Here is a 13,450-nt window from a genome sequence, read left to right as displayed (position 1 = left end):
AACTTGGTGAAAATCTTTCCCCGTCAATAGTATCATTCTATTTCTCGTATTTTAGATGAAGATACATGTTCCGTGCGTAATGGCGGTTGCAGCCACATGTGTATTGATACACCCTTTGGAGCTGAGTGCAGTTGCCCAGACGGATACACACTCGCCAACATGAAAGCCTGCCAAGGTAAATATTCAGACAAATTTGGTATTCTCTTCTCTTACTCAGAATCTTGACTCTGTGTTTTTTCCCCAATTAATGATTCTGTTGTAGTTTGTGTCAAGTTCCCTTAGAATTGATACCCTGGCAGTATCAGGCAATTCCCAAGATCCAGGCCTACTGACTCCAACATGAGTCTTAAAGATTCTGGGCAATAGAGCCAGAAAGTTGACCTCTGGTGGCGCGCTTCAGGACCCCTCGGATAGGAAAATTAGCGTGTAAAAGTCAGAGTTTTTACAATTAATTTTTGATACATTAATTTATAAAGAAAATCTCATTTCGGAAAGGGCCTTTATGAAATTGTTACTAGCATCTCAATTTATGGAAACTGAAAAAAGGTGAAAGAAAAATATTATGCCAAAAATTGATCTGATCGTGGAGTTATTCATATATTATTTTTGACAAAATCGCTACAATTTGGTTTATTCTACACTGAATCGCAATCATTCAGCTTGATTTGGTCTGATTCGGCTTCCAATTTGTACCTAGTTCTTGCTTATTTCTGTTTCATTCTGAAGTTATTCTTACAAACAGCGAATCGAGGCTAATTTCTCCTAATGGCATCAAGAGTTGTTTTTCGGATAGATCGGCGTATTTGTGGCAATAATTCGTGAATGTGTGAACCTAGCATTAGGAAGCAACTTAGTGTTGACAATCATGTTGTGTGTTACTGTTGACAGATATTGACGAGTGTACCCAGGCAGGGTCATGCAGTCAAGAATGCTCCAACAGGAGAGGTGCCTATCTCTGCCTCTGCACAGATGGATATCTCTTGGAACCTGACGGGAGAACATGCAAAGTAACAGGTAGAGTTGGTTCATTGTTCACTGTAAAAGTAACAATACTCAATATATTAAAATTATTTTGCTCTGCATGTTTCCTGTTTTTGGATATCACTTTGTATTCTCTTGTGTTGGAAGGAAAAAACAACCTGTTCAGTGTAGAACAGTGTGGCTTTGAATATGCACATTTTTGGCATATGTTATGTTCATTGGGTTGGTAAAAAGCTCCAAAAAATGGGAGTGATTCTCAAAGGCAACATTAGTTGCAACTCGGTGTATCTTGGCTTGTCTTTACTGCACATACTGCCACAGCTGGGCTAATAAACGTTCATGCAGGTGTTCGCTACTCAATTGTCGTTTGCTGTGATGTAGTCCATCGCCAGTAGGAATGGGGGTTTACTCTGACACAAAATAACTGCGACTCTATACCAACTTGTAGGGAGAGACTTTTAATCATAGAGCTATATTAAATTACTAGAGCGCTGACTCGTGTACAAAGTGATGCCTGCTGGGCGCATCCTTGTTTGTGTGCAAACCCATGGAAAACTCGAAGTTTTGTACGTCTTCTGTATGGCTATTTGCATATCTGCTTTTTTATTCTATACAGGTGCGTTACCGAAGCTGATACGCCCAAAACCGAAACGCATGATCAGCAAATGAGCGTTTCATTCTGCTCTACGCAAACAGTGCAACATGTGCGCGTATACGCTGCAGATGATTAAACGTGACGTTTTTTTAAACCGTCATGATGCGCTTAAGTTTTTTGCGTATGTTCTACTTGCGCGTTGCATTTAGAGTGCACTTTCAAAATTCAATCCATTTAGTTTCATTATGTTCTACATAATGAATTCAAAATGTCTGCGCCGAGGGTGGCTTCAAAGCATCTTCGCACTCAAGAATGAGGAGTTAGCGCTCTAGTAATTTAATATAGCTCTGTGCTTTTAATGCACCAAAGGCAAGACGCACCTTGAGTAGATGGACAACAAAAATGGGTAAAGTGCGAAAAGCTGTGTACTCGTGAGGGGACTGAGGGCGCAATCACCACTACAGGCGCATGGTGTTTTGTATGCCCGAAGGGTGCAAATGGCACCCAAGGTGAAAGAAAGGGTGCGTTTGCATCTCTCTGGCGCAAAACGAAGAGCATTGTATACTACATGTAAAGAACAAATATTGGTACAAAATTTGGAGACCATTGGTCTGGTGTGGTTTATATCGTAAAGCTAGATGATCAAACACTAAATATAAAATAAAAACATGAACAATTTATTGATGTAAAAATATTGTAAAATGTAAAAAAGTTGACATGAGAAGGGCATTGAAAATAAGCAAGGCTTGTTAACATTGTGGTCCTTTTATCCAGACATAAGCTAACAAGTCCAATTTGGTCATTTGAACAGATCCATCGACACCATACCTAATCGTCACCAGTCGCAACGGTGTCATGAGGTACTCCATTCCAACGACGGACATGACCAACATACACAGGTCCAATTATGAACGGATCACCGGTTCGGATTTTGACTCTATAACAGGCAACATCTATTTCTCCAACTCGAACGACAATAATTTGTTCAAGACGGATATCAATGGCTCCAATTTAGAAACGGTGAGACCCATGAAGGAATGGGAAGTGTTCCTTCCCTTGAGCCTTACATATCCACAATGGCTATTGTATTCCTGCAGTCACTAAACTCTCAGAGTCTTATTAATTACATATTGCAAATTAAAAATGGATAGTTCACTGCTTATCGTTATCTTCAAATCACTGAGCTGCCAACTTTTGTGACGCAAATGAAAACAATTTGCCCAAAAGTGCACATGTGATGTAAGAACACCATGACTGTATCTAATCAGCTTTTCAGCATAAAAAAAACGCAAAATAAAAAACAATTTCTTGACCTTTACCATACCTATCATTTGAAATGGCATGTTCTGCAAAGTGTCAAAACCATGTTTATTTTTACTTCAGAATGTAAGGTTAAACAGGAACACAAATATGAAGCATTTTTTAAAATTATGCTGGTTGGTTATGTTGGTTTCGGGGAATCTATACTACTAGTACTAATGTGTAACGTCAGTTTACTTAGGCTTGTTCTGGTAAGATTATTCATCAATTTTGAAAAATACTTATTTTGGAATGAAATTCCGGATTTCTGGCTTTAGGAATACTGATTTTGGAAGTTGGAGGTTGGCAGCTCTGTAGAGAGGCCCTTTCTACCCATCTTATCAAGGTTTCTTCAAGAAATTCACGGCTTTACTTTTGAGAGTACCGAAATTCTATGTAGCCCCGTGAAGGCATTTTGAGTTTGCCACCTAATTCTGTGGAGAGGACAACATTTTTGAGACTGATGCCAAACTGTACACTAACAGTCATCATAAAAAAAGCTGTAGTCACTGCCTCGTCAAAGATGTTTGAGAATATTATGAAAACAAGTTGTGCAGCTTTGCTAGTTGTGTAAGTTAATCTTGGGTATGAGCACAAAGTTTGTTGTACACCTCCGATTCAAGATGGAAGATACACAATGGTTTGTGAAATCAGTGGCTGAAACCATAAAGCCCTAAGATGGAATTTGAGACAACGAAAACATGGTTTGAGACTGTGTGAGGTTATCCGATCACACCTCCTGCTTGGCTTTATTTATTGAGCCTGTATATTCTCCCACAGGTGTACAGTAATGGCATCGAGTACATGGAAGCTATCGCTGTGGACTGGGTGGGTCGTAACATCTACTGGTCAGACACTGCCATCAACATCATTGAAGTGGCAAGTCTGGATAGGGACCACCGGGCAGTCTTGTTCTCACAGAATATCAGCCGGCCCAGGGGGTTGTGCTTGGACCCATCTGAAGGGTAAAGAGAAAGTACATTCACAGAGGCCCCCATCAGTGGCAACTGTATAATATTGTGCCAGCTTTGAACATCTTCATCCCTTAAAAATTTGTTAAAGAGCCATTTCCCCTTGAAATTGCAGTTAACTAAATTTTCACAGATTTTTTAACATATTAAGCCAGATTAGGAGTCTGTGAAAACACCCTTAAGAAAGTCCTTTGTTTACCCATGGAGATACACCCAGTGTACCTTTATGTATAACCAATGATAATCCTCAGTGGTCAGGGTCATTAAAAATCCGTGAAAATACCCTTACAGGATTAGTCCTAAATAAGCCCCATGTAAATGTCTGTGAAACATCTCTTAAAGATTCTTTTCACCGAGAAATGGACTTTTAATGAACATTTAAGGGATCAGATGTTCATAGTTAATGACGGATTATCAGAACAATAGCTGGCACAATGCTTTTCCATTGAAGTAGGCCTCCGTTACTGAATAGTTATGGTGTGCTAGGAATGATCTACAGTTCGTACTCCAGAGGTAACAAATGTGAAAGTTTCTCTCAGGTCCGAGGTCCGATTACAAGTACTCGTTTTGCATTTTTACAAAGTAAGGATTGAAATTCAAGGGGGGAGGAGGGAGCACATCGTATCTGCCGGTGTGAAAAAGGGGTACCTGGTTACAGCACTAGATATAGGTTTAAAATAGTCACAAAGCAACAAATTTGGACAAAGTTTTGGTTCAAGACACTAGTGATTGATAGTGAATCACCTCATGCCAGAGCCTTGCACTGTTTGTTCCACATTTTGAACCGAGAGTGAGCTGAATAGTGCTTTACTAAAAAAAAAACCCATCAAAATCCTGGCATTCAAAACTAACATCAAAAAACTGTTGTTACTTGTTGGGGTGTCCACAGGAGTCGGTACCTATTCTGGGCTGACTGGGGCCAGAACCCGCGGCTGGAACGGGCCAGTATGGACGGTCAAGACCGCATGACCATCATCAGTGATAACCTTTACTGGCCCAATGGTGTCACCCTTGACCTGCCCACCAAGAAGGTGTACTTTGGGGACGGTCGGTTGGATTTCATTGACTCCTGCAACTATGACGGCAGCGGAAGGCGACGGGTAGTCATGCGTTCCATGGTAAGATGCAGAGCAATCATTGAGAAAGGGATTATTCTTGTAATGACTCTGTGCAACGTACTGAAGAGGTTTATAACTTGTTTAATGATTTAAGTTATAACCACTTACCGATCGAATGTCAGTATCAATAAATGTCTGGACTCCGGGGACTCCGAGTCCAATCGTCAAGGCACAGCAAAGCGGTGTGAAAACTGCTCCCACGCTGGTGCGGTGAACTTCGGCCTACTGCCGAATGTGTAATCTCTTCACACGTGGTTCCGAGAAGTTTGTGCGATAGTTTGACGAAATACGGTCCAAAATCGTATATAATCCTCGGCAAGCACAAGCCACAAAACTCACAGGTTAACAGTCTAGTTGCAACACTTAAAATGTCACCACTTTCAACGTGTCATATGATCCATTTCACAAAACTTACAATGTGTTGAATGCGTCCATGGGCGTTGCGGGGGGGGGGGGGGGGGTGCTTGCCCCCTCTGAAAAAGCAAAAAACAAAAAACAAAAAAAAGAGGAAAAAAAAGAAATAAAGAAAAAGAGGAGTGGAGTCATATTGCTATTAATTTAATAGGTGGGGGGCATATGTCCCTGCCTCCCTTGAAAAATGATAAATCGAGAATACGCTGGAAAAGTACAGGGATGTCGGGGAGAATGTGCTTTGCCCCCCCCCCCCCCCGAAAAAATCCTGGCGACGCCCATGAATATGTCGTAAGCTCCTTGACAGCACTTCACAAGTTACAACATGTCTTTTGGTCATCGCAAAATAAGAAGCATCTTTCCTTAGCCAATTTTATGCCATAAAAATGAAATAAATGAGACTCTAATACCAACACAATTTTTGTGACATTGTGAATGAAATATGCATCAAGTTTAATATGAATTAGCCTAGAGTATTGCAGTTGAAATCTTGAAGTCTGTAACAGTCCACTGGGATCTTGTTTTCCTTTAAAAGGGAATCATACGTCCGCCATGTTGTGTTAAGTTTTACAAACTTTTCGAGAGGAGAACCGATGACTCTTAGCTGAAAATCAGATGACCATTTACTGTGCATTGAAATAAATAACAGTCACTGTATTTTGCTATAAAAACACCTACGACGCATCACACTTACAACACGTTTTGTGAAATGAATCACAGGACGTGTCACAGCTGCAATGCATCATAGGGAAACGACTGTGACGCTTCGTAAGTTACGATGAGTTTCATGAAATCGGATGCAGGCCTCAAATCACCTTTTACTGGTCCTGCATTGAGTCCAGTTCATACTTGGTGAAAAAAAATGAACATGAAAGCAACCTGTGATGTCGCAGCATTCTTGTAATTGTTTCATCATAAGTTTTTCTGAACCCATTGACTTAAGACAGATTAAATTTGATTAGCCCCATATTGATTGTTTTTATTGATTGATTTGTTAGACATATTGATTGATTGATCACCAGGGTAATTCCCGGATCCACTCCATCACAATATTTGAGGATTCCATGTACTGGACAGACAAGGGCAACAATGAGATTTTACAAGCCAAGAAGTTTAACGGGGAGAACATGACAGTTTATTATCCCTACGTGTACGGTTTGATTGACATCCATGCATACCACCCAGCCAAGCAGCCACCAGGTAAAGTCCAACACCTAAACCCTAACCCTGCCAACATAGTGCAACAGGTTGTAAAAGTCTGTGAGACCTTGCTGCGTTCAGCCATCAACATCAGTGCATTAACTGCCAATATATCAATGACTAAGCCCCGAACTATGGTATTTTGACCAATCACAACCGTGGTTAATGCCTGACATGCGTTCATCAATGTCCAACATGCGTGCACTTGCATATGATTTGTACGTCTGAAACATGTTGTGTGACATTGGATCAGCTCCCGTGTTGTTGCCCACATGTGCAGTGGGCGGGGCCCATGGGCATAGATCAGTGGGGGGGGGAGACGTTGTTTCCCCCCCCCCCCCCCACTTTTTAAAGTTGGGGGATGTATCGTTTGCCCCTCTCCCCCCCCCCCTTCCCACTTTTTTCGTCTTCAAATACAAATTGTAGCTTACAGTTGATTATATAGCTCAGAATACCTGCTGCAAACTAGAAAATGATGTTTCAATGATGATCTTTTGCTCAAACACATTGGTTAAAATGGTCAGAAATTGCCTCAGATCGCACCACAGAACGTCATCTAGAATCCAACATTTTCTGGGGGCCTCAAACCCCTCATCATTAGTGCTTTGCGCTTGGCACTCACATTAGTTCTGATCGAGGTATGTCCCCCCCCCCCCCCCCACTTTTGAGAAGCGATTGACGCCCTTGGTGGGGCCTATAGGATCAGTCTATTCTGAAATATAGGGATCAAGGTCCATTGTACAGTGCCACAGTTAGTGACCATGAACTCTTAGGCAATCTGAGATTTGTTTACCCTTTGACTGATTTTGTTGTGTTTTGTTACACTGGGCAAGCGTCCGAGTATGACAAGTGTCACTGACATTGTTTTCTGCCTCACTACAGGTCCCAACCCTTGCAGCTCCAACCCTTGTTCTAACCTGTGCGTCCTGTCATCCAAAGATCCAGGCTTCTCATGCCTCTGCCCTGTTGGCCAGACGCTACAATCAGATGGCTCCTGCACAAGTAAGTCAATCACAAAGTCAAATCACTAAATGTCAATAAATGTTCAAAAAGGTTTTGGAACGAAGCTATTTACCTTTAGATAACATGTCGTTTGTCTTGCGATTTCACCATTGAGAGATATTACTTGTGCACATTCTCATTTAGAGGAATTTTGTTTTCTTTTGACAGTGGCAGACGTTTTCCTTTTGGTGGTTCGCGGTAGCATGATCCAAGGCATCAGCCTAGATCCCACTGATCAATCATTGAATCACATCCAGACAGTGACAGCAGCACGTGATGCTTACGACGTGGACTTTGACAAGGACGGAGAGTTCATCTACTGGTCAGAGGCCGTTGTCGAAGGTCACGAGGAGGACAATGCAGCTGTAAGAATTTGAAATTAACTTAATACTTCCTTGTCAGTACCTGTCTTGTGCTTGCAAGTTGGTCCTATGGGCTCCGTGCACAAGTTCTCCTTCAACGGCCAGAAAAGGAGAGTCAGGGGAGACCTAGTCCCGGTCCATCCACTGCGTATTTCGAATGATCCAAAGTTATTGGGGGTGGGGATTAGTTTGGGAGACCATCGCAAGTTAAATTCGAACGCATTCGTGTGCCAACGACGCCTGACACTCACGCGAAGATGCTGTTGCTATAGCTTTGCCACATTCAGGAAGTCGTGCATACTTTGCGCGCGAACCAGTACAGTACATTACGCACATGCTGTGTCCAGGGGGCTCTCAAAAGTGGTAAAAACGCTCCCTCTTTTGTTGGCGCACGGAGCCCATTAAATATCCGTAGCACATAGTACACACTCATTTGCTTGATAGTAGGATATATGGTTGACTCCATCACAAGTCGAATTTACAATTCTATGACAAGTGCTCAACTTACTGAAATCATTTCCAGGCATCATCAACAATGCTTTCCGTATAACAGCACAGGTTGTAGATATTTCTTTGTTCTGTTTCTTTATTCCCTTTAAAGGGAATATACATCATTTGCTTTTGCTGTAATTTTCAGAAATGGATGGAATTGGGGGGTTGGAAATATAAAGCAAATATAGTTACACTGACTTTTTGGAGGTTTTGGGTTCGAAAATGCTATAAAAACCAAGAAAAACGATCATTTTCCTGTAGTCTGGTTCCCTGACTCCATATAAGAAGAAACAGAGCAGTTTACATACATTGGGGAATTGTAAGGTCAGGGAACCAGTCTAGCTGGCTCGTACCCGTTCATAGATTTGTAATCGATTGCAAACAAGTGCAATGGTCAATTGGGGCCAGTATTTGAAAAAAAAGCCAGTTGTTTCCAACGCTGATCGGCCGATCAGCGTTGGAAATTGATACAAAAATACCACTTTTCTTGAAAATGACAGTATACCAGGTGCCATAATTTTACAGGATGCTTTAGACTGTCATTTACCAACATCCTATTAAGGTATTTCGTAAAAACTTGGTAATTTTATTTTTCGATGTTTGCAAATGTTGTATATTCCCTTTAAATGTGTTTCTTTTCACAAGTACTGTCCTCTGTTTCTGTAGTGTGCGGAGTGGCATTCCTCTAAGCAACAATAAGGTTTGCTTATGTCGACCCTGACCTAATATTCTTTATAAGTAATGTACCTTTTAATTCACTCATGTTTCGTAGATAATATGTTACTTATTAATGGAAGGGACAGTAGATCATTGTATTCCATCAGTTTGGATTTCATTATTTACCGTTATCGTGACCTTCCATTAGAGTGTGTTTTTGGTTTGCTATTCTATGTGTTATTTTTATAATTACTGTCGGTCTCCTTAACCAGGGGTGTGATTTTTCCGGATTTTTCCGGATTTCCGGATTTTTAATCTAACGTCTGCGGATTTTTTTTGCGGATTCCGGATTTTTAACGTTTTCTGTTTCCGTAATAATATCGCCCAAAAACTTCTAGCTAAATATAGGCTCTAATTTACGATAATGGATGGACTGGTGACAAGTCTAATGCAGTGCGGTCAAGAACCTAGTAGACATTAATGCAGTATGCGCAGTGGAGTACTTGAGGACCAGACTAAAAATAATTTTCAATGGGTTTGCAGCACCTCGTGTTTGTCGCGTGTGGATGTTTGTGTGTATTGTGCATGTATTGTGCAGTGACGATCGTGTGCTAGCAATTCGCTAGCCCCATAAATGTGGCCTATTTACTGGACTGCCTCCGTAAACATAGGCCACACATCCACATGTACAAAAAACGTGTCGACGTAGCCAAATTTTGATTTTCACATTTATGCTTACTTTTTACGTTTTTTTTGCTTTAGAAGCATTCTCACCCTCTATATAGGCTAATCAGAAAGTGCTGCCTTTTTCAGATGTTCATTTTTCGTGAAATTTCCAGATACATTTCCACACGTTTGCGTATCAAAATTTCAACATGAAATTTCACAAAAATTAAACATCTGAAAAAGGCAGCACTTTCTGATTAGCCTATATAGAGGGTGAGAATGCTTCTAAAGCAAAAAAAACGTAAAAAGTAAGCATAAATGTGAAAATCAAAATTTGGCTACGTCGACACGTTTTTTGTACATGTGGATGTGTGGCCTATGTTTACGGAGGCAGTCCAGTAAATAGGCCACATTTATGGGGCTAGCAATTCGCAAACACATTGGTGTCAATATTGCCGCGATTTTGTCAAGGAATTCAAGAGTATGGCTGGAAGAACTGGTAATAAAGTGTCACTGTGGATGGAAATCAGTTTGAGCTGCAGTAGTGCTTTGAAAAATAGCCACCACCAACACAAAATTTCTAAAATGTTTTGGAAGCCTGGGACTGGAGTTTAAAAAATAAAGTAAGATTAAACTTTTTCAGCACCGTTCATATTGTTTTGTGTGAATCGTTTCTCTCTGCAACATGCAAAAGTAATGACATCACACACAGAAAAAGCCTTTATGAATCAATCACATGGATTATATTATTTAATGACCAGACGTTTTTTATTAAATTTTCCCCCATTTATTTTCTTTACTGAAGCGACAAAATTTGCTAACATTACAGAAATTACAGTACATGTACATGCCCTAGGCCTATATATATGGACATACGTGCATGCATATGTATACATGTACATACAAGTACATGTACAATAATACATGTACATGTAAATGTACATGTATATTACATGTCAACTGAAGTTCGTGGATTTTTCATTTTTGTCCAATCACACCCCTGCTTAACGTTGTGGTGTTTTTCTTTCCCTGCAGAGGTCCATCCTGCGAGCCGAGTTCAGTGGATTCAACAGCTCCTCTGAATTTGTCCCCACGGCGTACCTGGGATCCCCCGTAGGTATTGCCATTGACCACCTCAGCCGCAATATCTACTGGACCAATCCGGACAAGCACACCATTGAGGTTATGCGGTTGGATGGGGACAACAACTACCGACGCAACGTGGTGGAGAACAGCGGCGGGGAGACATCCGTCATCTTTGATCCGGCCTCAATCTGCCTCGATCCTGGCAGTGGGTAGGTCTTATTGTTAAAACTGGAGGTTGTAAACAAGCCATTCACATGTCACTTTTATGAAGTCAAGCGACAAGCTTGTATTCAAAACTGAGGTGTGGCAAATGTTTTCATGTGTCATTTCGGCAACCCTGTGCCTGTGCTCTCGTCGCATTGATCCTGTATTAAATTGTATTACTGGTATTAAAGTGTATTACTTGTATTAAATTGTATTACTTGTATTAAATTGAATTACAATATATTTACTCATCCATGAATCAATTAAACCATAAAGTGCAGGGGCAGTTCGGGCAGTGTGAAGAGTGTTACTCTTCACACTGCCCGAACTGCCCCTGCAGGGCAGTACAAGGGCTAAAGGGTTAAACAGTAAACCATAGTCATCACTTCCCGTGCGCATGATGCCTGAATATTGAATGTACATGAATTATCTATACTACTTTCTGAAGTTTCTTTTTACTTCACAAGTGCTGTGAAAGCTGTTAAGTGGTCACCCCTATTCAATGACGACCCATTGAAAATCATCCCCGAGGTGACATGGCTACCATTAATAAATAAAGTTATTTTTATTATTATTATTATATTATTGCTGTTGCATGGTCACTAGATTAGAGCGAAGTTTCCTCCTGTAAATTCCTGCCTACACTACTGCCCTTACCTAATGTAATTTTACAAGTGTTAAACAATTTCGGAGAATGTTGTGTTAGTGAAAGCTAAAACCTCATATTAAAAAGGGAAGTTACTTAATTTTGTGTTGTGGCCAGGATGATGTATTGGGCGGAGAATGGTGGCATGGGTGTGGCACCTCAGATCAACCGAGCCAACATGGATGGTTCAGTGCTAACCGCCGTCGTCTCTGAAAACCTCGGCCATGTGGACTTCCTCACTATCGATATTGCACAGCACAAGCTGTACTGGACTCAAAGCATTGGCCAGTTGGTAGGTTGTCTTATTTATCAGCAGGTGTCATTTTATTTGTTCAAAAGAGGGGATTCAGTAACAGTTCATCCATGCATGGATGATAACTATGCAAGAATTCCTAGATATCGCATCGTGATACAGGAATCTTAAGTGCACTTGTTTATCTGCTCAAGTCTTTGCCAATTTTTAAAAGAGAGCAGGAGGAATAAGTAAATTTCAGATATTAATTTTTTTTCAACTTTTTACACTGGCTGAATTAAAGTCTTATCTTATCTTATCTTAACCACAAATAGACATCAGCTTAATAGCCTGTTGTTTGCTTTGTAACAAATATGGCAAATAATAATGATCAACTTTGTTCACCTTCATCTTGTATGATGGAAATTGTAGACTATAAAGGGTCAATGATTTTACACGGGAGCATATTTGTAGCAAATATCCAAATCTCTGAAATGTATCAAATCTATCAGACATCCCTTTTTGTTAAAAGTTTGTGCAAAGTGCACTTTTTTGAAAAACATTAACAGTGTTTCATGCTTTTCCTGGCAACTAGCTGAGGGCGCTGTTGCTGTTTTGTCACTTTAGGAAGACACTCTTCAGATTAGGGTTTTTCTCTTCTAATTGTAAACCCCAAATTCTGCTTATTGAAAATATTTGTGCATAAATTTTTTCGTTGCCTTACTGTCGTCATATATACTGAAGCAACAATAAATCACTGCAGGCTGGAAAATAACTAAAAGCAAACCTCTAAACTCCTGGTGAGTTTTTATGCCAAAGCAGATGTGAAATTGAAGTTTCTGCCTTGAATGACATCACAGTTCTGCTCATGACTATAAAATTTGGCATTATCATAAAAACCATAAAGGCACCGAAACACCCTTAAAATGGCAATATGAACATTACAAATACATCTAAATGGAAAACTAAAGGTACATTTCAAGGATTGCATTAAAAAACTTCCATTACACAGGCCCTTTGATAATAGATTTTGATTCGGGGTTTTGCCTTTCCCTGACAAAAATTGTAAGCACTGTCAACCGAGTGCTGTCCAGTGCTTTTGAGAGACTTGAATCCACAACCTTACAAATTTGATTTACCTTTGCAGAATTTAACCAGATTTTTTAAAAGGATTTGGATTTAACTATTGGAATATTGCTGTTTTAGATTGAACGTTGCAACGTTGATGGCACTGGCAGGCAAACAGTTGTTGAGGGGGTTCATCATGGAATGGGCATCGCTGTGTATGAAAACTACTTGTATTACGCAGGTATGTTGCCTATTTCCTTTTCATTGAATTTGAGCACTCAATGGTTTTGACGGATTTGTCAGTGAATAAACACAGTGTAATGCTAATGGGACTCTGTTGCACACCTACACAGTCAGCGATAGGGCACCTCTATTATCGATGGCCAGTATTTCATTGTACACTGTTTGTTTTTAAAATGATACATTCTTGAACGAGCTATGTGACTTTTGTGTTTCAAAA

At 40.4% G+C, this 13,450-nt stretch overlaps 1 protein-coding gene across 2 annotated transcripts in view; it reads left to right on the top strand.

Moving 5' to 3' along the window:
• LOC119721280 (low-density lipoprotein receptor-related protein 2-like) overlaps window positions 1–13,450 on the top strand; it is a 135,259-nt gene that overhangs the window by 58,060 nt on the left and 63,749 nt on the right. For both annotated transcript variants that reach the window (XM_038191277.1, XM_038191276.1), the window contains exons 30-40: window positions 56–175; window positions 889–1,014; window positions 2,388–2,596; window positions 3,656–3,840; window positions 4,736–4,964; window positions 6,398–6,575; window positions 7,458–7,577; window positions 7,746–7,942; window positions 10,790–11,049; window positions 11,808–11,982; window positions 13,129–13,231. In XM_038191277.1, the coding sequence (XP_038047205.1) occupies window positions 56–175; window positions 889–1,014; window positions 2,388–2,596; window positions 3,656–3,840; window positions 4,736–4,964; window positions 6,398–6,575; window positions 7,458–7,577; window positions 7,746–7,942; window positions 10,790–11,049; window positions 11,808–11,982; window positions 13,129–13,231 (1,902 nt within the window). The remainder of the gene's footprint in view (window positions 1–55; window positions 176–888; window positions 1,015–2,387; window positions 2,597–3,655; window positions 3,841–4,735; window positions 4,965–6,397; window positions 6,576–7,457; window positions 7,578–7,745; window positions 7,943–10,789; window positions 11,050–11,807; window positions 11,983–13,128; window positions 13,232–13,450) is intronic.

The sequence above is a fragment of the Patiria miniata genome, unplaced genomic scaffold (genome assembly GCF_015706575.1).
Source record: "Patiria miniata isolate m_02_andy unplaced genomic scaffold, ASM1570657v1 HiC_scaffold_13, whole genome shotgun sequence".
Lineage (NCBI taxonomy): Eukaryota > Metazoa > Echinodermata > Asteroidea > Valvatida > Asterinidae > Patiria > Patiria miniata.
The sequence above is the reverse complement of the archived record's forward strand: the minus strand, read 5'-3'. Positions and strand labels throughout refer to the sequence as shown.